Genomic DNA, 25,372 nt, shown 5'->3' with positions numbered 1-25,372 from the left:
GTGGAAATTGCGGAGGCCCTGGCTGTAATTATCCAGTCTTCCTTAGATTTGGGGGTGGCGCCAGAGGATGAAAGAATTGTAAACTTTATACTTTTGTTCAAAAAAAGGATGTAAAGATAAGCCCAGCAACTATAGGGTAGCCAGTTTAGCCTTTCTAATTTTTTAAAATTTAAAATTAACATTTTCTAAAAGCATTTAGTACAATAATACTTAAAAACATATTTACGACAAAGACAATGGCACCAGGAAATAAGAGGGTTTTGACCCCTTGAACAGGAAAATAGTGGCATGGATGTAAGAAATTTCTTAGGCTGGAAGCATGTAGTGAATCTTGTTCCATCTAGAGTCTGTAACAGAACCAGTCTTCTTTACTAGAGCACTGGAGGAAACGCTATTGGAAATTGCTACTGGCACTAAGTTGAGTGCAAGGCAAAATTTGACAAGAATTTGGCGAAAGCATTTACTTGGTTAGCAGTGTGAGCAGAATAGAGGCAGAATGCTGGAAGATGTAGTTTAGCATAGAAAATTATGAGATGATACATTTTGGAATAAGGAAATGAAACATACCTTAACAAAATTTTAAACAGAATAGAAGAACCTTTGTGTGCAGCCATGTAGGACATGAAAAGATTGTGATAAATAAGAAAGTCAAATGCAAAATTTGGTTTTGTACTTACAGAAATAAAATACAACAACAAATGGGTCATGTGGAACTTATCACAAAGCCTAATCTAGACCACAGATAAGAGTGTTGTGTACAATTTTGAGAACTCCATTATAAAAGAGGTTATAAAAGCAATAGAAAACCTGCAGCATAGATTTTCTCGGATATTACCCAGGCTGATATGTCTAAGTTAATATAATTGTAACGCAAGACGTTAGAGTTTTTAACCAACAATAATGGAAATGATTGCAGTGATCCAGTGGTCTTCAAAATTTTAAAGGGCAATGAAAAGGTAGATAATCACAAAAAAGGGTAGGTTAGAAAACACAATGTCTTTTCCCAAAAGGTGGTTGGCACTTGCAATACATTACTACAAATTTATTGAATCAGTATCCATAACTTATTTAAAAAGATAGTTGTTTAAAATAGTGGAGATAGTAAGAGAGTGCAAATGAAGTAAATCCCTCAGCTGGAGAAAAACTGGCATAGACTTGATAGTTTTGATGGACTGTTTCTGTGCTGTAACATTTTATGACTTTATTCTGCAAATAGAGTTCAATGGTTAAACTTATCTTATGAATTACCTTCAACAGTTCCCCATTTTGTTTTTCGGCCAAGGATCCTTCTTCCATTTACCTGGTACTCAAGGTTACTTCCAACCACTGCAAAAGGCACCATTTCCTAAATATCAGGAAAACAAAATAGGAAACAGGTGGCCTTGAAGACAGTTTCTGGCCAAATGCAAATTTGTTTTTTCTTAATATACCCTTGCCCTCACAAATCCATAACCATTATACCACGTTTAGTCTCCACACTGATCCAATAAGGCCTATTGGTTAGACTTTTTTGTCTCTACCGCTCTTCAACATGAATTGTTGTTATCTTTTTAAATTTACCAGTTATAACTTTTGTATGAATTGTCAGCCAAGGCCTTCTCCCCACTAATTTAACAGACACTCAGGTGGGGATAAGGGCAATGAAGCTTCCTGAGTGGAGTAGGCCTGATGCCTCTTCATCGTAAATTATTTTCAGCAAGAAATCCTTCAATCAGCATTAGGGTTTCCAGTTACGTGTTGCCTGTGGTTGGCCAGGATGCCTAAAATATGGTCCTAACAAGATTAGCAGTGGAGCAAATGCCTGGACATATTGTCCCAATGCTACATTCACATCCTGGCATAAGGAATCATAATTTATACCCCAGTGAGGCCAAGAAAGGGGAAAATTGAAGACTTGGGGTCAGATTTTTATAGAGTCAGGAAAACTCCATGGAACTTTAAAAAAGGCAAGCAAAGCCTGGATGTGGAAGCTCTGCCCCCATTTTTCAACAAATCCAACTTTTGCTGGTATGGGAAAGGGGACAGGACATGATTCATACAGGAGGGAATACTGAACTCAGCAGGGCCATTTGAACTTAGTGTAGAGTTCAAACAGACCCCATTTGGCTGTTGCAATGGCTTTAACCCACAGTGTGAAACTCTCAAATTGATGGGCCAGATGTAAATTCTCTTGAAGGGCTGGTAAGGTCTGTATAATTGTTATGGTCGTGGCTGCACACACGTTCTTCTGCTCCGTTTAAAATTTTGTTTCATTTCCTTATTCCTAATTCCAAAATGGACTACCCCACAATCTTCTCCAATAAAATGTATCTTCCAGCATTGGGTTCTTTAAGCTTAAAAAAAAAACAGGCTACAGCTGTCAGAGTTAAAAAAAAAAACTCTGCTGGACTGCTTTGATTGACAGGGCATATGCTGCCAGTTAGGAAAAAAAAAACAGTAGCATCTGGTCATTCAGTTTCAATAGAATTCTTTGCTGACATTGTCTCAAGGGCCATTATGAATGCTTGGCTGAGTTTCAAACACTCTATTTCAGCAGGGCTTTGAGAGCTCACAGTTTGACTGACAGTTTAAAGAGACTATTATAGGGTTATCTGAATACAAGTTGGTTTGCTTTTGTAAGAGTTTAACTACTTGAGATTTAAAAGCTTTGAATGGATTTTATGAATAGGAGTTATTTTTCACCATCAAGTATGCAAGAGAGAGCTGTGATTAGATTATTAGAAGTTTAATTTTTTTTCATCACCCCTTGGTTCCTGATGTCCAGCCACGGTGACTACTGGGTGAGTAGTTATATGGAGGTGGCATGGAGAGTAGGAGGGGCTACGGGGGAGGTGGGGTGGGGAAGGTGAGGGGTTGAGGGTAGAAGGCCTAACAGCTTCTGAAGCAACTGAGACCAAGCTCCAGGGAACCAAGGCAGGCCTTTTACCAACCCACCATGTCACTCGCCATCCTCCCATGGCCTCCTACACTGTACTTGAGCGGTCAGCAGGCACAACTCCATCCCATCCCACACTCCCCCACCGCCAGAACGAAAGTCACACAACATAGGGTACTTCTTAAAAATGGGGGTGGGTCCAGTGAGTCAGGAAATTTACTGACTCGAGCTACCTGCCTTGGTAGTGTAAATCCAGCCCGTTCACATGGTGCAAGAATGATTGCCCTAATTCTCAAAATTATCAAATTATCAATAGTGACTATAGAGAAACAAGATATTTGCTCAAATTTCTCTTAAATCTAAAAGCACAGAGCCCAACTGGTTTATATTTTCCATTTGGAACAAATTTTCAGCTCATCAAAAACAGTGTTTAAAGACTGACTCAATTATATCATAGCTAGAGTGTTAAAATGGATCAAACTCCAAATGGCTGCCATCAGACAAATGAATATCCAACGGTACCCAAACAGATGGCAGCTAAAGGCATGTTTGAATTCGATCACCATAAAAATTATGATTTTTATTCATCAATTTTTAAGCAGCTCTAAAAGTTTGTGGGGTGAATAATTAAGCATTATAATGAAGAAATAACATTTGACTCCAAGTATACCCAAGGGAATTTCAGGTTAAATGCATTTGGACATTAAGAAATTCTACTTACTCTAATTTTGTCATTTATTAGTCGATCCTCTGCATCTTCATCAAATTGTCTTTGAGGATACACATCGATGTCATGTTTCTGAAGGTCATTTCTGATCTGCAAAAAATAACCCATTGATGTGCTTCAACCAGTCACTGTGCAGTTTAATTAAAAAGTGTAGTGTCTTGCACTTACACTTGAGGAAGTACATTTTTATTTTGCCCTATTTTCACCACTCAATAACTTTTGATGACAATTTTTGGATACATTTTGATGATCCTTGCTGTCTTGTAACGTTTAGGTATTGATCATAACTCTTGCTGTGCTAACTGTGGATACATTCGTTCTAATGCTGAATGGGGCAGGACCTATTCACCTCCGCTTTTCCATCTATGCCCATCTCCTTAGTTCCATTTGTCATGTTTTTTTACATCAATCTTTTCATTATATATCCCCATGTCATTATACAGGAAATACCTTTCCTAAACTCATTTCGCTGCAGCTAAAACTTTCCACCATCGGTGATACAATATCAACCTCCAGTTCACGCTGTTTTACACCTCCGAGTTATTCAGTTTATATTACTCCCAGAACCTGTCCAGTTTTCATTCCATTGATTTCAATGGAATGTAAATTGGATGGGTTCTAAATAAGCAGATAATCCAATGTGCCAAGTCACGACTCAGGGGAGTGCTAACAAAACCACAAGAGATTTACTGGGAATAATGTAAAGACATTAGTATTACATAAAAGAAAAAAAACAGAATGGAAGCTTTTTAAATGGGATGGAATTGCCGCTATGCACTCTGGTTCAATTATCTCCTACCCTCTAATCCCTGAAGAGAGCATTTACTTTTGATGCCTTCAGTACAACATCACCAGAAATCAACTAGATAGATTTAAATTCCCCGTTATATTATTCAGCACTACCTATGCAGAGGGCAGCGACTCATCCTGTTTTGATCAAGCTTATATTACAAGATTATTATATTTGTTTTTATTATTTAAAATATTTTTCTCCTCAAACATTTTTGCCAAGCAATTCCGGTAATACTGTAGTATTACGGTAGTACCGTAACTTTTTCTCCCCCCATTCCAATCGGAAAGCTTTGCTCATAGGTAACATGCTGCACGTTACTAATATTATCTATTACAGTATCTAACAGATGGTACTACTGGCTTTGTTGAAGTTCAAATGTTGGTTCAGTATCTCATGCTTTGCTTGAACATGCACTTTTTGATGCTTTAATTAACACAAACCGATTTGATGTCTTTTTAATAAGTTCACTCAAACACTTAACCTTTATGGAACTTTCAAATACTGATCATGGAATCTGTGAGCGCATGTAAAACAACTGAAGCACAAACACCACAGTCAAACAACACAATACTGAAGGTAATAACTAATATAACAAAAAGTGCAAAAATTGACCAAATCAGTTATTTTTCATTAATTATAGTGTGTCCTGATGCAATTATGAAAAAAGGTGGCTTCGGATTCATCCAAACTGCCCATGTCAGGAATCATGCTGGAAATGGCAACAATCAAGGAAGCACTACAAATAGAGCTTACTTCTAGCTATAGTTTTAGAATTTTAAATAGGAAGTTGATGACAGACAGATGTCACTCTCTGATTGGTGCAAAGTGGCCGTAGTCTACAAAATGTGTTTCCCTTGAGAGAAAGCTGCATTTTTTTGATCCATAACTCAACACTGAGCTGTGGGAACTGATCACAAACAAATGTTGCTTAAGAAGCCTTCCACATAGCATTTTACATTCTATATTGTACCAAAGGAATGTTCCAGAGGAAATCAGATATCAAAAAATGGGTGAAAAGAAACAGAAATGACACGTCCCATGTGGCTGAGGTAATATGTTAACAATGCAATGACAAAACAAAATGAAGAATTTTCTTCCACCTCCCCACCCAAAACACTGTACAATAACTAAGAACTAGAATGTTTATAATGATGGCAACTGAACAGCCAAGGCCATTTAGTTCAAATCATTCTGACATGGAATGAGTCCAAGATAATGCCCTCTGAGTAGGGAGTCTTAATGTAACTTGAAGTTGCCTCAGCACACGCAGGCAGCACGTATTCAATACGAACTCACACCAACACAGCAACAAAATAGACAAGTTAATGCAACCTCAAACACCTTCAGAAAAATCTATAAATCCTTGACATCCTCCATCTCTCTCACACACAAACTCACTCTTTAACACTCTCAAATCATAAACCAGTCCCACTCCTCATCTCAAAATACAAGCAACTGAAAAAGAGTCAAAGTTATTTACTCCAAAAGTAAAGGAGGGAGATAGAAAGCAGGAAACTACTGGCCAGTTAGTTTAACATGGGTCATAGGGAAAATGTTAGAATGTTATTAAGGAAGTTACAGCTGGGCATTTAGAAAATCTCAGAGATAAAAACAAAAAAACTGCAGATGCTGGAAATCCAAAACAAAAACAGACTTACCTGGAAAAACTCAGCAGGTCTGGCAGCATCGGCGGAGAAGAAAAGAGTTGACGTTTCGAGTCCTCATGACCCTTCGACAGAACTTGAGTTTGAGTCCAAGAAAGAGTTGAAATATAAGCTGGTTTAAAGTGTGTGTATGGGGGGCGGAGAGATAGAGAGACAGAGAGGTGGTGGGGGGGGGGGTGGTGTGGTTGTAGGGACAAACAAGCAGTAAGCATTGTTTTGTCAGTAAACAAACTGCTTGTTTGTCCCTACAACCACACCCCGCGCCCCCCCCACCTCTCTGTCTCTCTATCTCTCTGCCCCCCACACACACACTTTAAACCAGCTTATATTTCAACTCTTTCTTGGACTCGAACTCAAGTTCTGTCGAAGGGTCATGAGGACTCGAAACGTCAACTTTTTTCTTCTCCGCCGATGCTGCCAGACCTGCTGAGTTTTTCCAGGTAATTCTGATTTAGAAAATCTCAGTGCAATCAGAGTCAACATGGTTTTGCGAAAGGGAAATAGAGTTTGACTAATTTATTAGGTGTTCTTTGAGGATGTACAGGAACGTGGATAAAGGGGAACCTGCAATTCTGCTGTACTTAGGTTTCTAGAAGGCAATTGTCACATCAAAGGCTACTACACAAAATAAGAGCTCATGTAGGCAGTAACATATGAGCATGGATAGAGGAATGGTTAGCTAACAGGAAACAAAGTAGCCATAAATGGGTCATTTTCAGGTTGGCAAGATGTAATGAGTAGACTGTCACAGCGATCAGTGCTGGGGCCTCAACTATTTGCAATTTATATCAATGATTTGGTTGAAGGGACCGAATGTATAGTTGCTAAGTTTGCTGATGACACAAAGATAGTTAGGAAAGCAATGTGGAAAATTGTCCTGTACACAAAAAGCAGGACAAATCCAACCCAGCCAATTACCACACATCAGTCTACTCTCGATCATCAGTAAAGTGATGAGGGGAGTCATCAACAATGTTATCAAGTGACACTTGCTTAGCAATAACCTGCTCACTGATGCTCAGTTTAGGTTCTGCCAGGGCCACTTAGCTCCTGACCTCATTACAACCTTGGTTCAACATGAACAAAAGAGCTGAACTCCAGAGGTGAAGTGAGAGTCACTACACTTGACATCAAGGCAGCATTTGACCAAGTGTGGCGTCAAGGAGCCCAAGCAAAATTGGAGTCAATGGGAATCAGGGAACACTCTCCGCTGGTTTGAGGCATACCTAGCACAAAGGAAGATCATTGTGCTTGTTGAAAGTCAGTCATCTCAGTTCCAGCACATCACTGTAGGAGTTCCTCAGGGCAGTGTCCAAGACCCAACCATCTTCAGCTGCTTCATCAACAAACTTCCTTCCATCATAAGGCCAGGACTGGGGATATTCGCTGATGATTGCACAATGCTCAGCAACATTTGCAACTCCTCAGATACAGACCAGGAACTGAACTGGACGAGTCATATAAATTCTGTGGCTATAAGTGCAGGTCAGAAGCTAGGAATCCTGTGGCAAGTAACTTACCTTCAAACTCCCCAAAGCCTGTCCACCATCTACAAGGCACAAGTCAGGAATGTGATGGAATATTCTCCATTTGTTTGGGTGACCCCCTCCAACAACACAAGAAGCTTGTCACCATCCAAGAGAAAGCTGCCCGCTTGATTGGCATCCCATCCATAAACATTCATTCTCTCTACCACCGATGCACATTGGCAGAAATGTGTACCATCTACAAGATGCATTGCAGGAACTCAACAAGCCTCCTGTGATACCACTTTTCAATCCCACAACCACTACTATCTAGATGGACAGGGACAGTAAGTAGATGGGAACACTGCCAACTGCAAGTTCCCCAAGTCACTCACCATCATGATTTGGAAATATGTCGCCATTCCTTCAGCACCACTGGGTTAAAATCCTAGAACTCCCTCCCTAACAGCACCGTGCGTGTACCTATACCACATAGACTGCAACGGTTCAAGAAGGCAGCTCACCACCACCTTCTCAAGTGCAATTAGGGATGGGGAATAACTGCTGGCCCAGCCAGGGACACCCACACCCCATTAATGAATTAAAAGTAAGCTGTGAAGAGCATGTAAGGGGTCTGCAAAGGGATATCGACAGGTTAAATGAATGGACAAAAATTTGGCAGATGCAGTATAATGTAGGAAAATGTGAACTTCTCCATTTTGGCAGCAGAATGGAAAAGCAGCATGTTTTCTAAATGGAGAGCGATTACAGAACTCTGCAGTCCAGAGGGATCCGGGTGTCCTGATACCTGAATCACAAAAAGTTAGTATGCAGGTACAAGCAAGTAATTAGGAAGGCCAATCAAATGTCGTTGTTTATTGCAAGTGAAATGGAATATAGAAGTAGGGATGTTTTGCTACAGTTGTACAGGGCATTGGTGAGATCACCTCTAGAGTACCGTGCACAGTTTTGGACTCCTAATCTAAGAAACTGCTTTAGAAGCAGTTCAGGTAAGATTCACATGACTGATATCTCGGATGCGGGAGTTATTTTTTTGAGGAATTTTGGACAGACTGGGCCTCTATCCATGGGAGTTTAGAAGAATAAGAGTTGATCACATTGAAACATGAGGGGACTTGACAGGGTGGATGCTGAAAGGATTTTCCTCTTGTGGCAGAGACTAGAACTAGGGGACACTATATAAAAGTAAGGGGTCTCACATTTAAGACTAATGCCCTTTATGGAAGGAAATCTGCCGTCCTCACCTGGTCTGGCCTACATGTGACTCCAGATCCATAGTGATGTGGTTGGCTCTTAAATGCCCTCTGAACAAGGGCAATTAGGGATGGGCAGTAAATGCTGGCCTAGCCAGCAATGCCCATATCCCATGAATGAATTAAAAAATTTATTTTTTCTCTCAGAGGGTCATGAGTCTGTAGAACTCTCTTCTCCAGATAGTTGTAGCAGCAAGGTCATTGAATATTTATAAGGTAGAGGTAGATAGATTCTCAACTAACAAGGGAATCAAAGCGTATCCGGGTAGGCAGGATTGTGGCCACGATCTTACCGAATGGCAGAGCAGGCTTGAGGGGACAAATGGCCTATGCTCCTAATTCATATGTTCGTAGGAGGCAGCTATTTGGCCTGAGTCCATGCTGGCTCTCTGTAGCACAAACCAGTCAGTCCCATTCCCCCTACTCTAACCCTGTAGCCCTGCGACTTTGGGCAGAATATTGAACTCGGTGGCAGGCGTGTGCCTGACCCACCGGCCGTAACATGATGCGCGATGACATTGGGCAAGCGTCCCAACATCATCACATAGTCCTGCAATATTTCGTGTGGCTGGACACCTACCGACAATTAAAAGGCCTATTAAGGCCATTGAAAAGGTAATTAAATTCAAATTTACGCTGCCCGTCCAGCCATACGGTTGGTGGGCTGGCGAAAATGCCAAGCGGCCTTTGCATCTTCCTAAAACAAATAAACATAACAACAATTTTACACTTTAATTAAAAATAAGTCCCTACTGATATGACAGGGTCACATGAGGGGGCATGTTTTATGACATTTTTATTTTCTTCATTAGTTTTTATTTTTAAAACAGTGCTTCAGTTCCCTGAGGCAGCTCTGTGCCTAGCGCTCTTTCGCAGGCATGCATGAAGTCCACGCTCAGCCCGCTCTCCCTCCACCTCCCACTTGCAGAGGCGCGCTGAGCACTGCTGCTCACATTCCACACAGGTCGGGCCTTAATTGGTCCGCCTGCGTAAAATCGTGTTGCGGTGCTGATCGCAGGCGGCGATCGGCTTCCTGAACACCCCCGCCGAGCATGCATGCCAAGGGCAAAATTCTGCTCTTATTTCTTCCAAGTGCCCATCAGGTTTCTTGTTGCTGTAATTGATTGTCTCTGCATCCACTCACCCTCATGGGCAGCAAGTTCCAGCTCATTACCATGCACTGTACAAAAATTGTTATCGCTGAAAAAGAGACATGATATCAAAGCATTTTGTCTTGCACGCATCAGGACAGACGCTAGAATACCAAATTTCAAAGGGAGCAACAATTTATACTGCATGGGAAAAGAATGCTGACTGGTAGGCAAAGTCAACTTGCTTGAGGCATTGCCATGGAGAATGCAGCAGGAAACTATTGTCCCCCATGCTTTTATTTAATTCAAAAAAGACACAATGCTTGGACATGTTCCTTTTGCCTGCAGAGGAAAGGTCCCTGCATATGAATGTATGTAGCTTCTAGCAAGTGGAAGTGAACTACATAACAAGCCCGACTGATGACTTCAAATTGGTTGTTAGTGGAATTCTTAGCACACTCGAGATTGTTCAGCAAGTGCTGTCAATCTGTGGGATCATGTCCAAAGTCAGACATTATATTTGAGTGTTCCAAGCATGGGCTGGTTAGGTACGGTCAGTACTCTGCCTATTGCGAACTTGACAACCAATCAACACCATTTTCACATGCAGTATAAATTGTTGTTCGCTTTGGAATTTGGCACTCTTGCATTTCTCCTGACGAATGTAAGGTGAAAAGCTTTGACAGCATGTCTTTCTACCAATTTATATAAATGCTCTTCCTCATATCCCCCCTGCATCACTTGCCCAAAACCTTAAATGTATCCACTAGTCCTTGTCCATCAGCTGGTGGGGACAATGCTTCCTTGTCTACCTATCCAAACCTGTAATAACGTTGCACATCTCTACCAAAACACTCAATCTCTTTTGCTCCAAGGAGAACAATCCCAGCTTCTCTAATCTAATTTTGTAGCTAAAATACCCCATCCTTGGAGCCATTCTGGTAAATCTCCTTAGCAGCTTCTCAACGACCTTCACATCTTTCCTAAAAGGTGTGGCAACCAGGACTGGATACAATAATCTAGTTATGGCCCAACCAGGGCTTTGTAAAGGTTCAGCATAACTTCCCTGCTTTTGTCGTCAACATATTTATGAAACCCAAGATCCCATATGCTTTGCCAACCATACTCTCAATATTACCTGTCACCTTCAAAGATCTATGTATATGCATCCTTAGGTCCTCTTGTCCCTCCATACTTTATAGAACTATGCCATAAAGTCTATGTTGCTTCTCCCTACACTTTCTGCTGAAATGCATCATCTTGCATTTCTTTGTATTAAATTCTATCTGCCACTTGTCTGTCCATTCGGTTAGCCTACCTACATCTTGTTGCAGTTGATTTGTGTATTCATGAAATATTTATATTTGCCCTAATGAGTGCAAGATGAAATGCTTCGACACCATGTCTACCATCCTCCTGTCTGCAAAATAACCATTTAACACAACTCATTGTTTTCTGTCCATAAGCCAATTTTTAAAAATTGAAGCTGATGCTGATCCTCATAATTCCATGAACCTCAATTTTGTTAACCAGCCTTTTATGTGGTACCCTATCAAATACTTTCTTAAAATCCATATGGGCAACATCCATTGCACTCCCCTTATCAAACTTCTGTTACTTAACCAAAAAACACAATTATATTAGTCAAGCACAATCTACCTTTCACAAATCCATGCTGACTCTCCTTAATAGTCTCAAATCTCTCCATATGCCTGCTGATTTTTCCCCTGATTATCGTTTCTGAAACCTTACCCAACACTGTTGTTAAACTAACAGGCCCATGGCAGGACAATCCTACATCCTTTCTTGAATAAGGGTTCTTGAATAAGAATATGCTTAAATATTTGCCACTCTCAAATTCTCTGACACCTTCCTTGTACCTAGGAGTGATTAGGAGATCCTGGCAAGTGTTTTCGCTGCCTCCATCCCACTTCCTTTAGCAACCTGGCATGCAAGCCATCTGGACCAAGTGAGTTATCCACTCCAAACATAGTTGGCCTTTTCAGTACCTCCAGCCTCTCAATTTTCAACCCATCCACTGCCTCTACCATCTCCACCTCTACTGATATTTTGTCAGCTTCTTTTTCTTTAATGAGTAAATACCAATACAAAGTAATAAGTATTCTAGCTTTGCCTTCCACACCTAAGTGGATATCACTCTTTGTCCCCACTAATTGCAAATTCTACCCTCGGCCATTTCAGTTAACCATGCAGCAAGGGGACTAGGGCTTAGTGAGCTGGATAACCCACACTCAGGCTGGATCAGGCTCCTGTTTGAACAACTGTGCTCCAGTTGATCATTGCACATCAGGATTTATAGCTTATTGGAAATGTTAAAAAAACAGGGGTTACAATAAAAAGAGCTCAATTTGGTTTCTAAATCGCTTATGGAGCAAAGTTATTGACTATATGTCAACAGTTCACGCCATGTGTTTCCACAACTGTCACTGGCGTAAAAAATGGCTCCCGTTTCCCAAATCAAATTTCGCTCAGGGTAACATATGGCTTTGCAGTTCTGTTCAAACAGCAAAAGAAAATACCTGAGCTTACAAAAAAACTGAAGTGATTGTCAGCAATCATGAAAATTGGTGTAATGAGACAACAGCAGCTCTACCAAACTTGGCTACTTCTAACCTTAGAAAACCAAATGTACTAAATGGCTTCTTAGGGTTCATTTTAAGCTTACTGGTTATTTGATTTGAAGAATCTAGCTCTGGCTCACATTTTGTGCTGCAGTTGGGCAATTAAAAATAAAAACTGACCACCATCCTGAGGAAATTTGCAGCTGAGCTCCTGTAAGCTCACTTACTGTAAACTAGCGCTTTTACTAAAGTAAACTAGCAATTAAACTCCGGGTGCAACTAACAGTGCCAGGTCTCACATGTCACATACAAACTAAAGGATCTGGTTTCACAATTTTGACTTTGGAAGTTCCGCCACATTGCAAGAATGCAGCTGATTATTATCTGTACAGTCCTATTGCAAATATCTTTTGTGAATCTAATTTTTTCATAATCTGCAACTATTTACACTTTGGCAGAGCTAATATGGAGGAGTTCTGTCATCCTGAAAGTAAACGAATGGGACACTTGCTCACTTACTTTTTTAAAAAATCAGCTACATGTTCCAGCACTTCCTAGTGCCTTACGACATAACCAGATTGAGAGTAATCTCCTATTCAAATCCAAAAATGCTCAATTTCAGCCTTAAAACGCTCCTCACTGCATCAGTGCAAGTATTCCAGTTTTCTTACCAGTCATCCTTGTAGCCTTCGACAACCTCTTTATACTCCACCTTCAGCAGCAATGCCAAAAGATCCTATAGAGCTATCAAAGCAGGCCAGTATTGGAAGAAATAATTGTACCTAGAACTAGACTTGCTTTATTATTTGTACCTGGTTTTCAACATTTTTTCTTAAAAGAAAAGGAATAAGAAATTTGGTGCTGCAGTAAACGGCTTTGAATTTCTACAAGAGAGTGAGAGACAGACTTGTGCTACCAACAGCATTTTGGAGAGTTTAGCACAAGGGGCTGTTGCTAAGCACATTTTCCCAGATAACGAAGCAGCCCATGCCCTCATGCAGCTACCTTTAGACTTGGGCTACAAAGAGGCAAGATTTATGCCAGACAATGGCCACCTCCAAGAAGAGTTCTAACCAGATATTCAATGGCATTACCATTCCAAAATTCCGATTATTGACTAGAAATTTAATTAGACCAGCCACATAAATACTGTAGCTACAAAAGCAGGTCTGGGGGGAGATGATGAGGCAGTGGTAAAGTCACTTGATGAGTAATCCAGAGACCCAGGCTGCTGCACTGGGGGACACAAGTTCGAATCCCACCTGGTGGAATTTATATTCAGTAAATAAATAGATCTGGAATTGAAAAGCTAGTCTCAATAATGGTGAAAATGAAACCAGAATCAATTGTTATAAAAACCCACCTGGTTCACTAATGTCCTTTGGGTAAGGAAATCTGCTGTCCTTAACTGGCCTGACCCACAACAATGTGGCTGACTCTCTGAAATGGCTGAGCAAGCCACTCAGTTCAAGGGCAATTAGGAATGAGCAACACCACATCCCATGAAAGAAGAAAGAAAGAAAAAGGTCAGAGGTTGAGGATTTTGCAGTGAATGGCCCACCTCCTGATTCCCGTAAGCCTATCATCATCTACAAAAGTCAGCAATGTGATGGAATACTCTCCAGTTACCTAGCTGAGCGCTGCTCCAAAAGCAGTCAAAAAGCTCGACACCATACAGGACAAAGCACCCTATCCAGCACCTTAAACATTCAATCCTTCCACCACTGGCACACCATTGCCTACTGTGTACACCATATACAAGATGTAATGCAGCAACTCACTAAGATTCCTTCCACAATCCATTCCAAACTCATTACCTCTGCCACCCAGAAGGACAAGGGCAACACAGGCATGGGAACACCAACACCTGCAAATTCCCCTCCAAACCATACACCACCCTGACTTGGAAATATATTACCAATCCTTCATCACCATATGGACTACAGAAGTTTAACAAGGCAGCTCACCATTACCATCTCATGGGCAATAAATGTTGGCCTTGCCAGTGATACCCACATTCCATGAAGGAATAAAAAAGAAACTTTTCTCATTTTGAACAACTTTAGAGTCTACTGCAGAGTTGAAAACAAAAGGAAAATCATTCAGATTTTGAGTGTAGCACATAAAGGCAAACATTACTGTATGTAACGTGTTCCACCTGGTTAAACACAGCTCACTTTCTCCATTTAGGTTCACACGTGTCAGTGTATAAGCACAGCTTGTACTCTACAGCTGGATAAAGCGGAGGCCACTCAAAATAACAATTTTGCAACTGCCAAAAAAAGTCCCAAGATTCCATTTAATTTCCCTGCCTTCAGACACTATTCCAAAAAAAACAAAGCAGATTGTTTGGTTTTTAACACTCTTCCTTCAGGCAACAGATATCACCTCGGCAGGAAATGGGAAGAAAATGAAAATGGCAGAGTGCCATATGAATGGCAAGTAGATAGTTTAAAAAGATTGGACTTACCTTTTCCTTAAAGAAGTCCCTCTCTTCCAGTGTGAGCGTGTCCGCTTTTGCGATGACAGGGACAATGTTTACCACTTTGCTCAGACGTCTCATAAATTCTATATCTAATGGTCGAAGTCTTGTTTGGGGGGGGAGAAGAAGATACATTAATAAAGCTTCAAACACAGGCATTTTCAAAATGCACTTAAAGCCAAGAAAGTGCCTTATATTGTGTCAGTGACTAATGTGCACATTTTCTATGTTCTCACTAAACCTTTTCAGTTCAGGTTCCAAGTTTTCATTTGGAACTTCAATTATGGGAGCTCCTCCAAACTTTGGAAATGAGAGACTTTTGGAATATAAAGTATTAACTGTGCATCTTTAAGACATTGATTTCTACACCAAAGGTAACTCCCATACCAGATGGGTGCCAATTTCTTAGTATCTGGTCGCACCAGCTTTGATAAATACCTTGAGTGGGGGATTATTTTTTTTTAAATAAAAACTTATTGTGAGATGGAATGCAGCTTCAAAACTACAATTCTAGTTCATTTAGACAGGTGTTTGAAAATTTCATTTGGATGCCGTAATTGTTCGCATTCAAAAGACTTAACAGACATTACCATAATACTGGCAGAATATTTTAAAAGTGCAACTGGGAATCTAAATTTCCTTTACCACTGGTTAACTCATCTGCAATGACTGCTGGTTTCCTCTTACCACAGTCAATCCAGCAAACTTGGATTAACCAGAAAAGAACCAGGAAAAATGTTAAAGTGCATATACATGAGTCAAATCCTCTTGCTTTTAATTCCCAAAATGTTACAGCAGCCATTTTTCATTTGGCTGTTTTGCACCTCCATCAGAAAATGGCTTAATTGTTGCCTGAATACAGTTTAGCTCTGATGATCATGCAATTAAAAGGGGCTTTAAATCTGAAATTTAGTCACTCTGATGGCTAAATTCCATGTTGCACACATCAAAAAGGAGCCAAATCCTGATGAGACAAACCCCCAAGAGTCCAATGAAAGAAAATCCCTCAAAGTTGAGGCAACTAGTTAGGATTTGAACGTATTGACACAGATGGTTTTTTACCACATCCATTAAATAAAAAGAGGCATGTGTGTGCAAATTTTACTGAAAGTAAGTTAAGGTAGCATGTCCCTTCCAATGAGTGAAATGGTTACTACCATTCTGCTCTCAAAAATGGATAATTTCTTCTAATAACTGGGGCAGAGGATAAATAGAAGTGCCCAAGGGCAAGATATTCCCATTTTGCTAGTCTCTCAGCATGAAGGCCTACCATGCTATGTCTTCAATTTGGACAAGTATTGGCCAGCCTTAAAAACCATCCACTGCCATGCAGAACAGGTCGTCTTGTCCTCTGCAATAAATTTTTGCCAATGTGCCAGACATGCACAAGGTTATCACAGATAAAATCAGTCTGCATTTGTATGACTTTCTGACTTATTGCCTGGATGAGGTTTATCAAGAAACTCGAGGACCACTTGACCAGATACTGGAAACATATTTGAATAATACCAGATAGGACACGTTACATGGCTGCCACATCCTGGGAGACAGTAGCTAAAATATGCTGATGGCAATCCAGTTGTAAAACTACCATTGCAAAGGATTCTACCTATTGTATACTGACTTAGCCAAATACATATCTGCAGAATACATCACCAATCAGATCAACTTTGCCTGAAAATTTAATGAGGCAAGTATCTGTGCAATTGCTTTTGATTAAAAACAGAATTGATCCCAAGGTAGGAAACATGTTAAAACTAAACTACTTTTAAAAGTGCTTTTGAACAGCAGCAGCTGAGGGTGGGATGGGGCAGCACTTCAGACTGAATAAACACTCTCCTCTCTCCCAACAAATGTCGAGAAACAAATGAATCACTTCAATTTGTTTGAAGGGAACAGTGCAAGGAATTAAAAATCAAAACAAAATTAAGTATTGAAATATTGTTACAATAATTGCATGTAGTCGTCAACCAATGGCTGCACACTTGTTAAGATTAATTATCTTGATGTTGCAGGATTTAAGAATGTTTTGAAAAAATGTTTCTGGCATTGCTAGCATACCACTGCAGGAACTGCATACAACTCTTTTTTTTTTCCCCTCCCCCAAAGAAATCTCAAGGTAGCAGTTAGAAAGGATTTACCGTCCAGCCCACTGCCTCTGAACTTCCTGTACGTAATAGGTACAGCCCAAAGGGAAAGAGTTACTGAACAACTCAAACAATAGACTTCCGACAGTTGGAACAAAGCTGAGAGCTAACCAATTAAAGAGGAAAAGTAAATGCCTTATATTAACCTCTGAGTACAGCAGTGTGACACAATATGTAAACTGTATCTAGGCTACACATGGAATCATAAATACTACACTACCCTCAGGGACTTGAAAAGCTGACTTAATGAATCATATTCTATTTGAAAGAAGTCTTACCTCCTTGGCTTTCCTACCCTGATGTATCCTTTGAGTTGAACAAGGGTCAATAGACAGCTGTCCAATTTTGTCTCCCAGTCAAAAAAAGTGTTTATTAAAAACAATTACTTCTTCTACAGTTCTCTTCAGATGCATCTGGAATTTTTGATCACATCTCTGATTGGATTCAGCTGCAATGCTTAATCTAGTTTTGAAGCTCCCTTTACAAGTAGATAATCCACAGGATCAAAAATAGATCTTGGTGGTTTTATTCTTTATGAAAAAGACTCTACTTGATAATATTCCATAAGCATACCCACCCACCTCCTTACATTCCTTGCCTTTTAATTTCAACATGGCATTGCACGACAATGTTAAATTTTGTGCAAAGGAAAGAAAACAGAAAAACTTACTCCACAAAGGTTTGTGGAAATCGCCAAAGACAAATTGAAAAAGGCTGAGCAGTTTAAGGCCTCAACACTCAACATTCCCTAACAACAGAGTCACACTCAAAAAAACTAACTGAAATGTTGAACAGTATAATAAAAGCAGTAAAACACAAATTTGGAGAAAGCCATGATGAGATGGTTTATTAAAATGACTGGGGCACACCTTCAGTTATATGTCCATTTTTCGTGATCAAAACACAAAGGGATCATTTAACTGTTGGAGGAATGCAAATAACAACCAGAAATTTGATCCAGAGTCTTAGGAGACTTGGGTTATGAGGAAATACATGGGCTTTATGGTCTTGAAAGGTAGAACCTAGGAAGCTATTTTATGGAGATATGACAGTAAATAGTATAGAAAAAGTTAAACTGGAAATTTAAATGAAATATTGGGAGTGGGGCAAAGGAGCTCAGTGAAAAACAAGCTAAGAAATGAAATCAAGGAGTCTTTCTTCACATAAAGAGTGAGCAAAAAGGGTGCTGACTCCAGAATAAAGTAACGGGATGAAAACCCTAGCGTCATTTAATTAGATTATATGCTAATTGGGATTCCTCATCCACAATTATATTGTGATTTTGTGACTTCTTCAATTTTGATCATGCATTTAATAGTTTCAGTAGTTTCATTCCATTTCTGTGAGCTTGCCAAATTATTCTGTTTGTGAAATGTGGTGCATTGGCCTTTAAATATTTCATTTAGTTCAATATTATGAATAGAAAAAGAACTTATACTTCTGAAAGTCTTTTTTTGAAAAAGAAACACTGACATAAAATGTTGGAAGTCAGTAAATAGGACCTTGAAGTGAGAATACTGTATGGCATCCTCATTCTCCAATTCTAAAGGTTTTGTCACAGGACATTTAGGCTGACCAGGATAACAGTCACTGAATGTTTGAAATAAGACAGCTAGTAAAGGCCATTCCATTTTGGGAGAAGAAAATAAGTGCTTTCTGTTCATCAAATTGAGGAGACTAAAAGTTTCCATTAGTTGTAGTCACTTTATATACTTCCTGACGACTGAAATTAGCTACAAAAGGCCTTCCACATCATTTCTCACTATATCCTTCCCTGTCGGCCATCTGTCATTAATGGATTTTCATATTTGTATTTTATTGCATCTAATTGAGAACATTTTCTCAATTAGAGAACTTGTTCATCTCCACAATATTCTATCCAAAATAACCATTTGATAGATATAAAAAATGCTCAAAATGCCATCTGGTTCAATGTATAATCCACTGTTCCCATTCTGCAAGCATTACTAAGTTAAAATTTATTGTAAATATATAAAGTTGCAGATAAGCAATTTTATGATGTGATTTATTGGAGTGTTTGGCTCCCAGAAAGTCAGACAAAGTGATATAAAATATCTAAGATAGATAAAATATTAACAGGAACCTCCTCAATAGTGTATTAACAAACACTGATATCTGTTTCTAATGCTTGACGAATGCATCCTGGCCCTCAAACAATAACACTATGACCAAGTTAACATGATATCACCAAATATTAAAACATAGTATTAAATCATAGGTAGAAAATAAGAACACAGATGCTGGAATCTGAAATACAACCCAGTTTGGAAATATGATTGCTCGTGAGTCATGAACCTGTTTCTCTCTTTTGGATGTGGACTGGTCTCGTGTGCATTTCCTGCAATTCCTTTCATTGGGGCAGAGAGACAGGTTTCTGTGTCTACTTACTCTCCAATGGTATTTCATCCATTGAAGTGAACAGGCAGAAAATTATGGGTGGGCAAGGTATGAAGGGGGAAAATGTTGCTCAGTGTGGGCTCTTAAAGCATTAGTTAAAAAGGCACTTAGAACAACGACATGACATGACTATGTGGTGCAATTTGTTAACATCAAGGTTCAGTGGAGAAGGCTCAAAAACCTATAATTAACAATACAGAGGCTGCCCAATACAGGTTTGAATAATAGTAATGATAAAAAGCTAGAATTAGGGGCAAATTGGGCAGGGTTACAAATGACAATTATTTGTAGATGCCATACAATATTTATTTGATGTGAGAGAGAGATTGCAACCCCAGGTGCAATTAATTGGTGATAGCTCCTTGCGAGCTTCATACTTTCATGGTAAGTTATCCATTTTTAAAAATGTGTCACACAATGTCTTTTTTAAGCTCAAGCCCTACAATGTGGTTTTTCTATATGTTCAGCTTTGTATTCTTGTACTAACCCACGAGCCTTTTCTCAAGCTGGACAATCTAAAATATTCTGGTCTCCACTTCCTGTCCCCGATGGTTTTATAGCCCAATACCACATACATCAACCTGTGCCTTTGCCTCATTTTATCTTTTTTTGCTGTTACATACTCAACTGATTGATGAGATTTTCTTCTATACACAACATCTTGGAGGAAAAGTCCAAAAACAACCTGTACTGACAAAATCCAACTCCGTTTATTTTTCAGGGCAAGACAGGAATTGCTGGTGAAAATGCAGAATATCCATTGGGTGTCCAGGCAGTATGGTGGACTTAAGAGTTCACATCCTGTTATCAACATCTAATTGATATTTCCCCTCATACTTGGCTAACATGGCCATGAGCAAGTGCTATTACTCACAAACACAGGTTTGTTGCTCTGCCCCCTGTTTATTATTCTACAAGACACCCAATACATCAGGGAAATCTTGTTCTTACAGTGCAACCAGCCAAACATTTTCTAAATTTCTAACCCAGAGGTCATTTATGATTCTGTTCTGGTGGTGTGGAATCTTGCCTAGGCTATGTGCATATAGCCCATGTTTTTTCAACACGTGCTGGCAGAAAATGACCAGCAAGATTGCAGGAAATAAATCCTGTAGTTGAGTTTAGTCTGTAGTCCAGAAAAAGCAAATGTATATAGAACTTTGTTAAATATGCATTACGGTGTTAACTGCACTGAAATGAATCAGTGCCACCAAAAGTGTAAAGTAGGGAAAGAAATGCCAGAAATGTATTTTGAAGTTAGTGCCTCATTAAACAATTAGCTTATTAAAACTTACAAAACATCTATTTTATAGCAATTGCTTATGATGCGATGCTCAACAGATTCATTTCTATTTTAAGCTACAATACTGAATTATAAAATGACAGCCATTTTTACAACTACGCACAAACCACACTACAAATATATATTAGGATGATAAACCACTGTTCACTTTGTCTTGTCAGCTTAAACAAGTTTACAAGTCCTACTCCTCTTCTGAAGATTTCAGAGCCTTCTTAATGCTACCTTAAGCCATAATAAAACATACATTGCAACACAGTGGCCCAGATCTTCAGTCTCTGAATAGACGGACAACTGACGTACCCCAGAAGATTCACAAGTCTCAATGCAAGGACTGTGTGGAATTGTCCAGGAAGTCTGAATTTCTGATGGGCAATTCCCCTGGAACTTCTGAAAAAGTCTCCAACTCTGAGTTGGAGTTGGAGTCACCGGACAGTTCCAACGTACTTACCTGGATAGTTAGCCAGGGGCTGTTAAAAAGGGAAAGAACCTGGGGTTGAATATTGTGGTTTTTTTTAGGGGGTGGGGGGGGGGTGGTTTGCTGTTAGTGAACTTTATGGCATGGGTAGATAGGTAGTGTATTATCAGGATCAGCTGGCTTGATAAGCCTAATTGACCCTTGATAACGTATTTAAATATGGTGGGCTGCCTGTCAATTTCAACACCCACCCATCCCCCGCATATGGGGCTGAGCTTGAGGGTGGGTGGGGTGGCAGTAGGGTGGGCACCCATCCTACCAAAACATGTCCAACAGGGGCACGTAAAATGCAGCCGCTAGTCTAACTCCTGAATTACTACACAACTGACTCCCCAGTCACTCACACGGATTCCCCGCCTCGACCTGACCACCCCCAACCCAACCAGACTCCACCCCACCTGCCGACTTCCCTCCCAACCCAACCAGACTCCACCCCACCTGCCGACTTCCCTCCCAACCAGACCAGACTACTCCCCAATTCACCTACCAATCTACCAACCTCACTTACCTGCCAACCTACCCTCTTACCCACCCTATCCCCTCACCCATCCCACCTCCTTATCCATGTGCTCCCTCTACCCCCTTAGCCACCCTGGCCCCCTTACCAACCCACCTTGCCCACTTACCTTCTCTCCGTCGCTGTTTTCAAAGCGGCTGTGACATTTAAACTCTTTACTTACTGGAATACGGTAGTTCCTGCAATAAAAGGGGGCATGGCTTCTGCATGGATTCTTTGTGATGCCCCCTCCGAGGTTTCCTGCACTGAGTCGGACATGAAGAATCTTCCAATTGGAAGGTAGTTCAAAAATCGGAGGAAAGCAAGTGTGCATTTTTTTTTGTCTGATCAGGGTCAGAAACAGGAAGAGGGGCCAGGAGTTTTCGGCCCTGCCATGCGGGACCCACTGCAGGGGAAGCAACTGCCCAGCCGAAGTCCATTGACTTTCGAAGGGACTGGACAATCCTGGCAGCTATCGGGGCTGGAAAATCCCGCCCAGGGTTTCCAATCCTGATAGGAAGACCTGGGTCAGTACTTCATTTCCATTTGACCTTCAGTATTATCCCATATTGTTTCATGCACTTTTTGTCTTCTGCCTTTGTTAGGCAAGTTTTCTTGCATGCTTTGCATTTTCTCAATATATTACAGTAGCTTGTACGAACAGCTCCTCATTCATTTTACATCTAGAATTGTCTCAGAAGCTTTGCCCAAACTTGTAACAATACAAACAAACAAAAGCAGAAAACACTGAGTTACTGAATATTGGCAGTCAGCATTTGTGGGAGGGAGGGACAGACAGACAGATTAACAGTTCGGGTCTGGACTCTTCATCAGAACTTGAGTTTCGATAAAGGCTCCATATATGAACTGTTAAGCCGCAAACACTGACTGAGCTACTGAATGCTTCCAGTGCTTCAGATTTCCAGCATGTTGTTCAACAACAACCACAACTTGCATTTCAAAAGCACCTTCATTATAGTTTAACACACTTCAAGGTGCCTCGCAGGAATGCTGACAAACAAAATTTGACACCCAACCGCAGGAGGAGATATTAGGGCAAATGACCAATAGCTTGGCCAAAGAGTTAAATGTTAAGGAGCATCTTAAAGGACAAAAGAGATGGAAAGATGGCAAGATTTAGGGAAGGAATTCCAGAGTTTAGGGCCTTGGCAAGTGAAGGCAGGGCTACCAATGGTGGATCAATTAAAATTGGGATGCTCAAGAGGTTAAAATTGGGGGAGTACCGAGAATTCTAAGGGCAGGATGAGCTTTCAGAGATTGTAAGAGATGAGTCCGAGGAGGGATTCGAAAACAAGAATGAAAATTTTTCGATCTTGCCTCTTAATCAGGAGCCAATACAGTACAAGTACAGGGGTGATGGGTGGATGAGACTTGGTGTGTTTAGCGCACAGGTTAGCACAGTTTTGGATTTCCTCAAGCTTAGAGGTTAGGATATGGGCAGACCAGCCAGGAGTGCATTAGAAAAGCCAAGTTTAAAAGTAACAAAACTACAAATGAGGGTTTCAGCAGATTAGCTGAGGCAGAGTCAGGCAATGTTACGAAGATGAAAATAGTCTTATTGACATCGCAAATATGTGGTCAGACGCTCATCTTGGGGCCAAGTGTGACACCAAGGTTGCAAACAGTTTGGTTCAGCATCAGAGATTGGAGTTTGTGGCAGGGACCAATGGCAATGGGTTCAGTTCTCCCAGTATTTAACTGGAGGAAATTTCTGCTCATCCAGTATTGCATGTTGGACAAGCAGTGAGATAGGGATTAACGATAACTTTTGTTTTCAACGTTGTCAATCTGGTAACGCTCCATGCAAAATCACTGGCTAATGTTTTATGCCTTTGTATCTGGAAGAAAAGACTCATTTTTATAGAGCCTTTCATAACTCCAGGACATGCCAAAGAATTTTACAGCCACTGAAATCATTTTGAAGTGTAGTCACTGCTGTAATGTAGGAATCGCGGCAGCAAACTTGTGCACAGCAAACTCCCACAAAGAGCAATGTGATAAAGACCAGATATTCTGTTCTCATGAGGTTAACTGAGGGATACATTGTTGTCCAGGACACCAGACATAACTCCCTGCTCTTTTTCAAAGTAGTCCAATGGGATCTTTTACATCCACCTCTTAGGGCAGGCATGGCCTCAGTTGAACATCTCCCCAAAAAGACAAAACCTCCAAGAGTGCAGCGTTCCCTCAGTACTTCACTGGAGTGTCAACCTAGATTTTTTATACACTTATTCCATTTATTACTAGATATTATCCAACTGGCTTTCAAGTCCGTTTCATCTGTTGAATATATTGCCATGTCTGCATCCTGTGTTCCTTAAAATCTTGCCCCCCCTCCCCGCCGCCCCGCACCCCCCCCCCCCCCCAATCTAACATAACAGCATTTATAATAGTGGATAACAGAACAGGATTTACTGATGCCTATTTAAATGGCATATTTAAACCGTCTGCTCCAAGCTGATTTTAAACTGCAAACCATAACTATCACATTGAAAAGCTCACTGGAGCAACACACAGGTGTAGTAACTCAGCAACGATTTCAGGCAGATGATCATCAGTCCATCTGGCCCACTTATCTACAGTATTCTCTTGGTGCATTTTAGGTATGAGAACATTAATGCATTGTGATGCTTTGTTTTTTGCTTTGTCAAATTTAACTCAAAACTGATTAAAATCTCCACAGAGTCAATTGTTAGGGATGTGGATGGGATTGAGTTTATAAATGGGAACACATACCACTTCCAAGGGAACTTCAATGCCTAATAAGTCGGATTGAATTGAGCATCTTTCACAACCTCAAAATATTTCAAAGCGCTTTACAGCCAATGAAGTGTCTTTGAAAGATAGTCACTGTTGTAGGAAACATGGCAGACAACTTCAACATAGGAAGTTCCCACTAATGGTCATGTGATAATGACCAGATGATGTGTTTTAAATGATATATTGACAGGGGGGGTAAATGCCAGCCAAGAGACTGGGGAGGGGGACCCCTACATTTTTTTGAAATAGTGCCATGGATGTTTTTGTCCACCTGACAGGGTAGAAGGGACCTTAGTTTAGCATCTCATTGGAAAGTTGGCACCTCAAAGTGCAACACTCCCTCAGCACTCAGGAGTCACAGCCTAGATTTTTGTACTCACGTCTCTGGAGCAGGACTTGAACCCAAAATCTTCCAACTTGGAGACGAGTTTGTTACCCACTGAGCCACAGGTGGCAGATTGTTAAAATTACATTGATTTGGAAACAGCAAGGAGTATTTTCTGGTCATTGCTTAGTGGAATGGTAACCTGTTTAATTGTCAGCCCAGTGGACAATCTCCGATATAGAAAGCAGGGAGAGGGACTGTTAAACCAGATAACAAAACAATCACATGGTCTGGAGAGGGAGACAGAGTGAGAACTTTGTCTTTTAAAGGGAGCGTTGACTCATTGGAATTACAGGTCAAAAAAAATATATTGAGCTTCATAACACGAAGAGGAACCAGGAACTGCTCCTTCACTGCTAACCTATACAGCTTGCTTGCTAATCATGGACTGTACCCTGCTAGTTAAAAATCAG

At 40.4% G+C, this 25,372-nt stretch overlaps 1 protein-coding gene across 5 annotated transcripts in view; it reads right to left on the bottom strand.

The window, feature by feature from the left end:
• LOC121293743 (septin-9-like) overlaps positions 1–25,372 on the bottom strand; it is a 258,284-nt gene that overhangs the window by 19,763 nt on the left and 213,149 nt on the right. For all 5 annotated transcript variants that reach the window (XM_041216999.1, XM_041217002.1, XM_041217001.1 and 2 more), the window contains 3 exons: positions 14,943–15,060; positions 3,597–3,692; positions 1,249–1,345 (listed from right to left, as the gene is read on the bottom strand). In XM_041216999.1, the coding sequence (XP_041072933.1) occupies positions 1,249–1,345; positions 3,597–3,692; positions 14,943–15,060 (311 nt within the window). The remainder of the gene's footprint in view (positions 1–1,248; positions 1,346–3,596; positions 3,693–14,942; positions 15,061–25,372) is intronic.

This window comes from Carcharodon carcharias, chromosome 22, assembly GCF_017639515.1.
Source record: "Carcharodon carcharias isolate sCarCar2 chromosome 22, sCarCar2.pri, whole genome shotgun sequence".
Classification (NCBI taxonomy): Eukaryota; Metazoa; Chordata; class Chondrichthyes; order Lamniformes; family Lamnidae; genus Carcharodon; species Carcharodon carcharias.
This window is presented reverse-complemented; position numbering and strand designations above follow the sequence as displayed.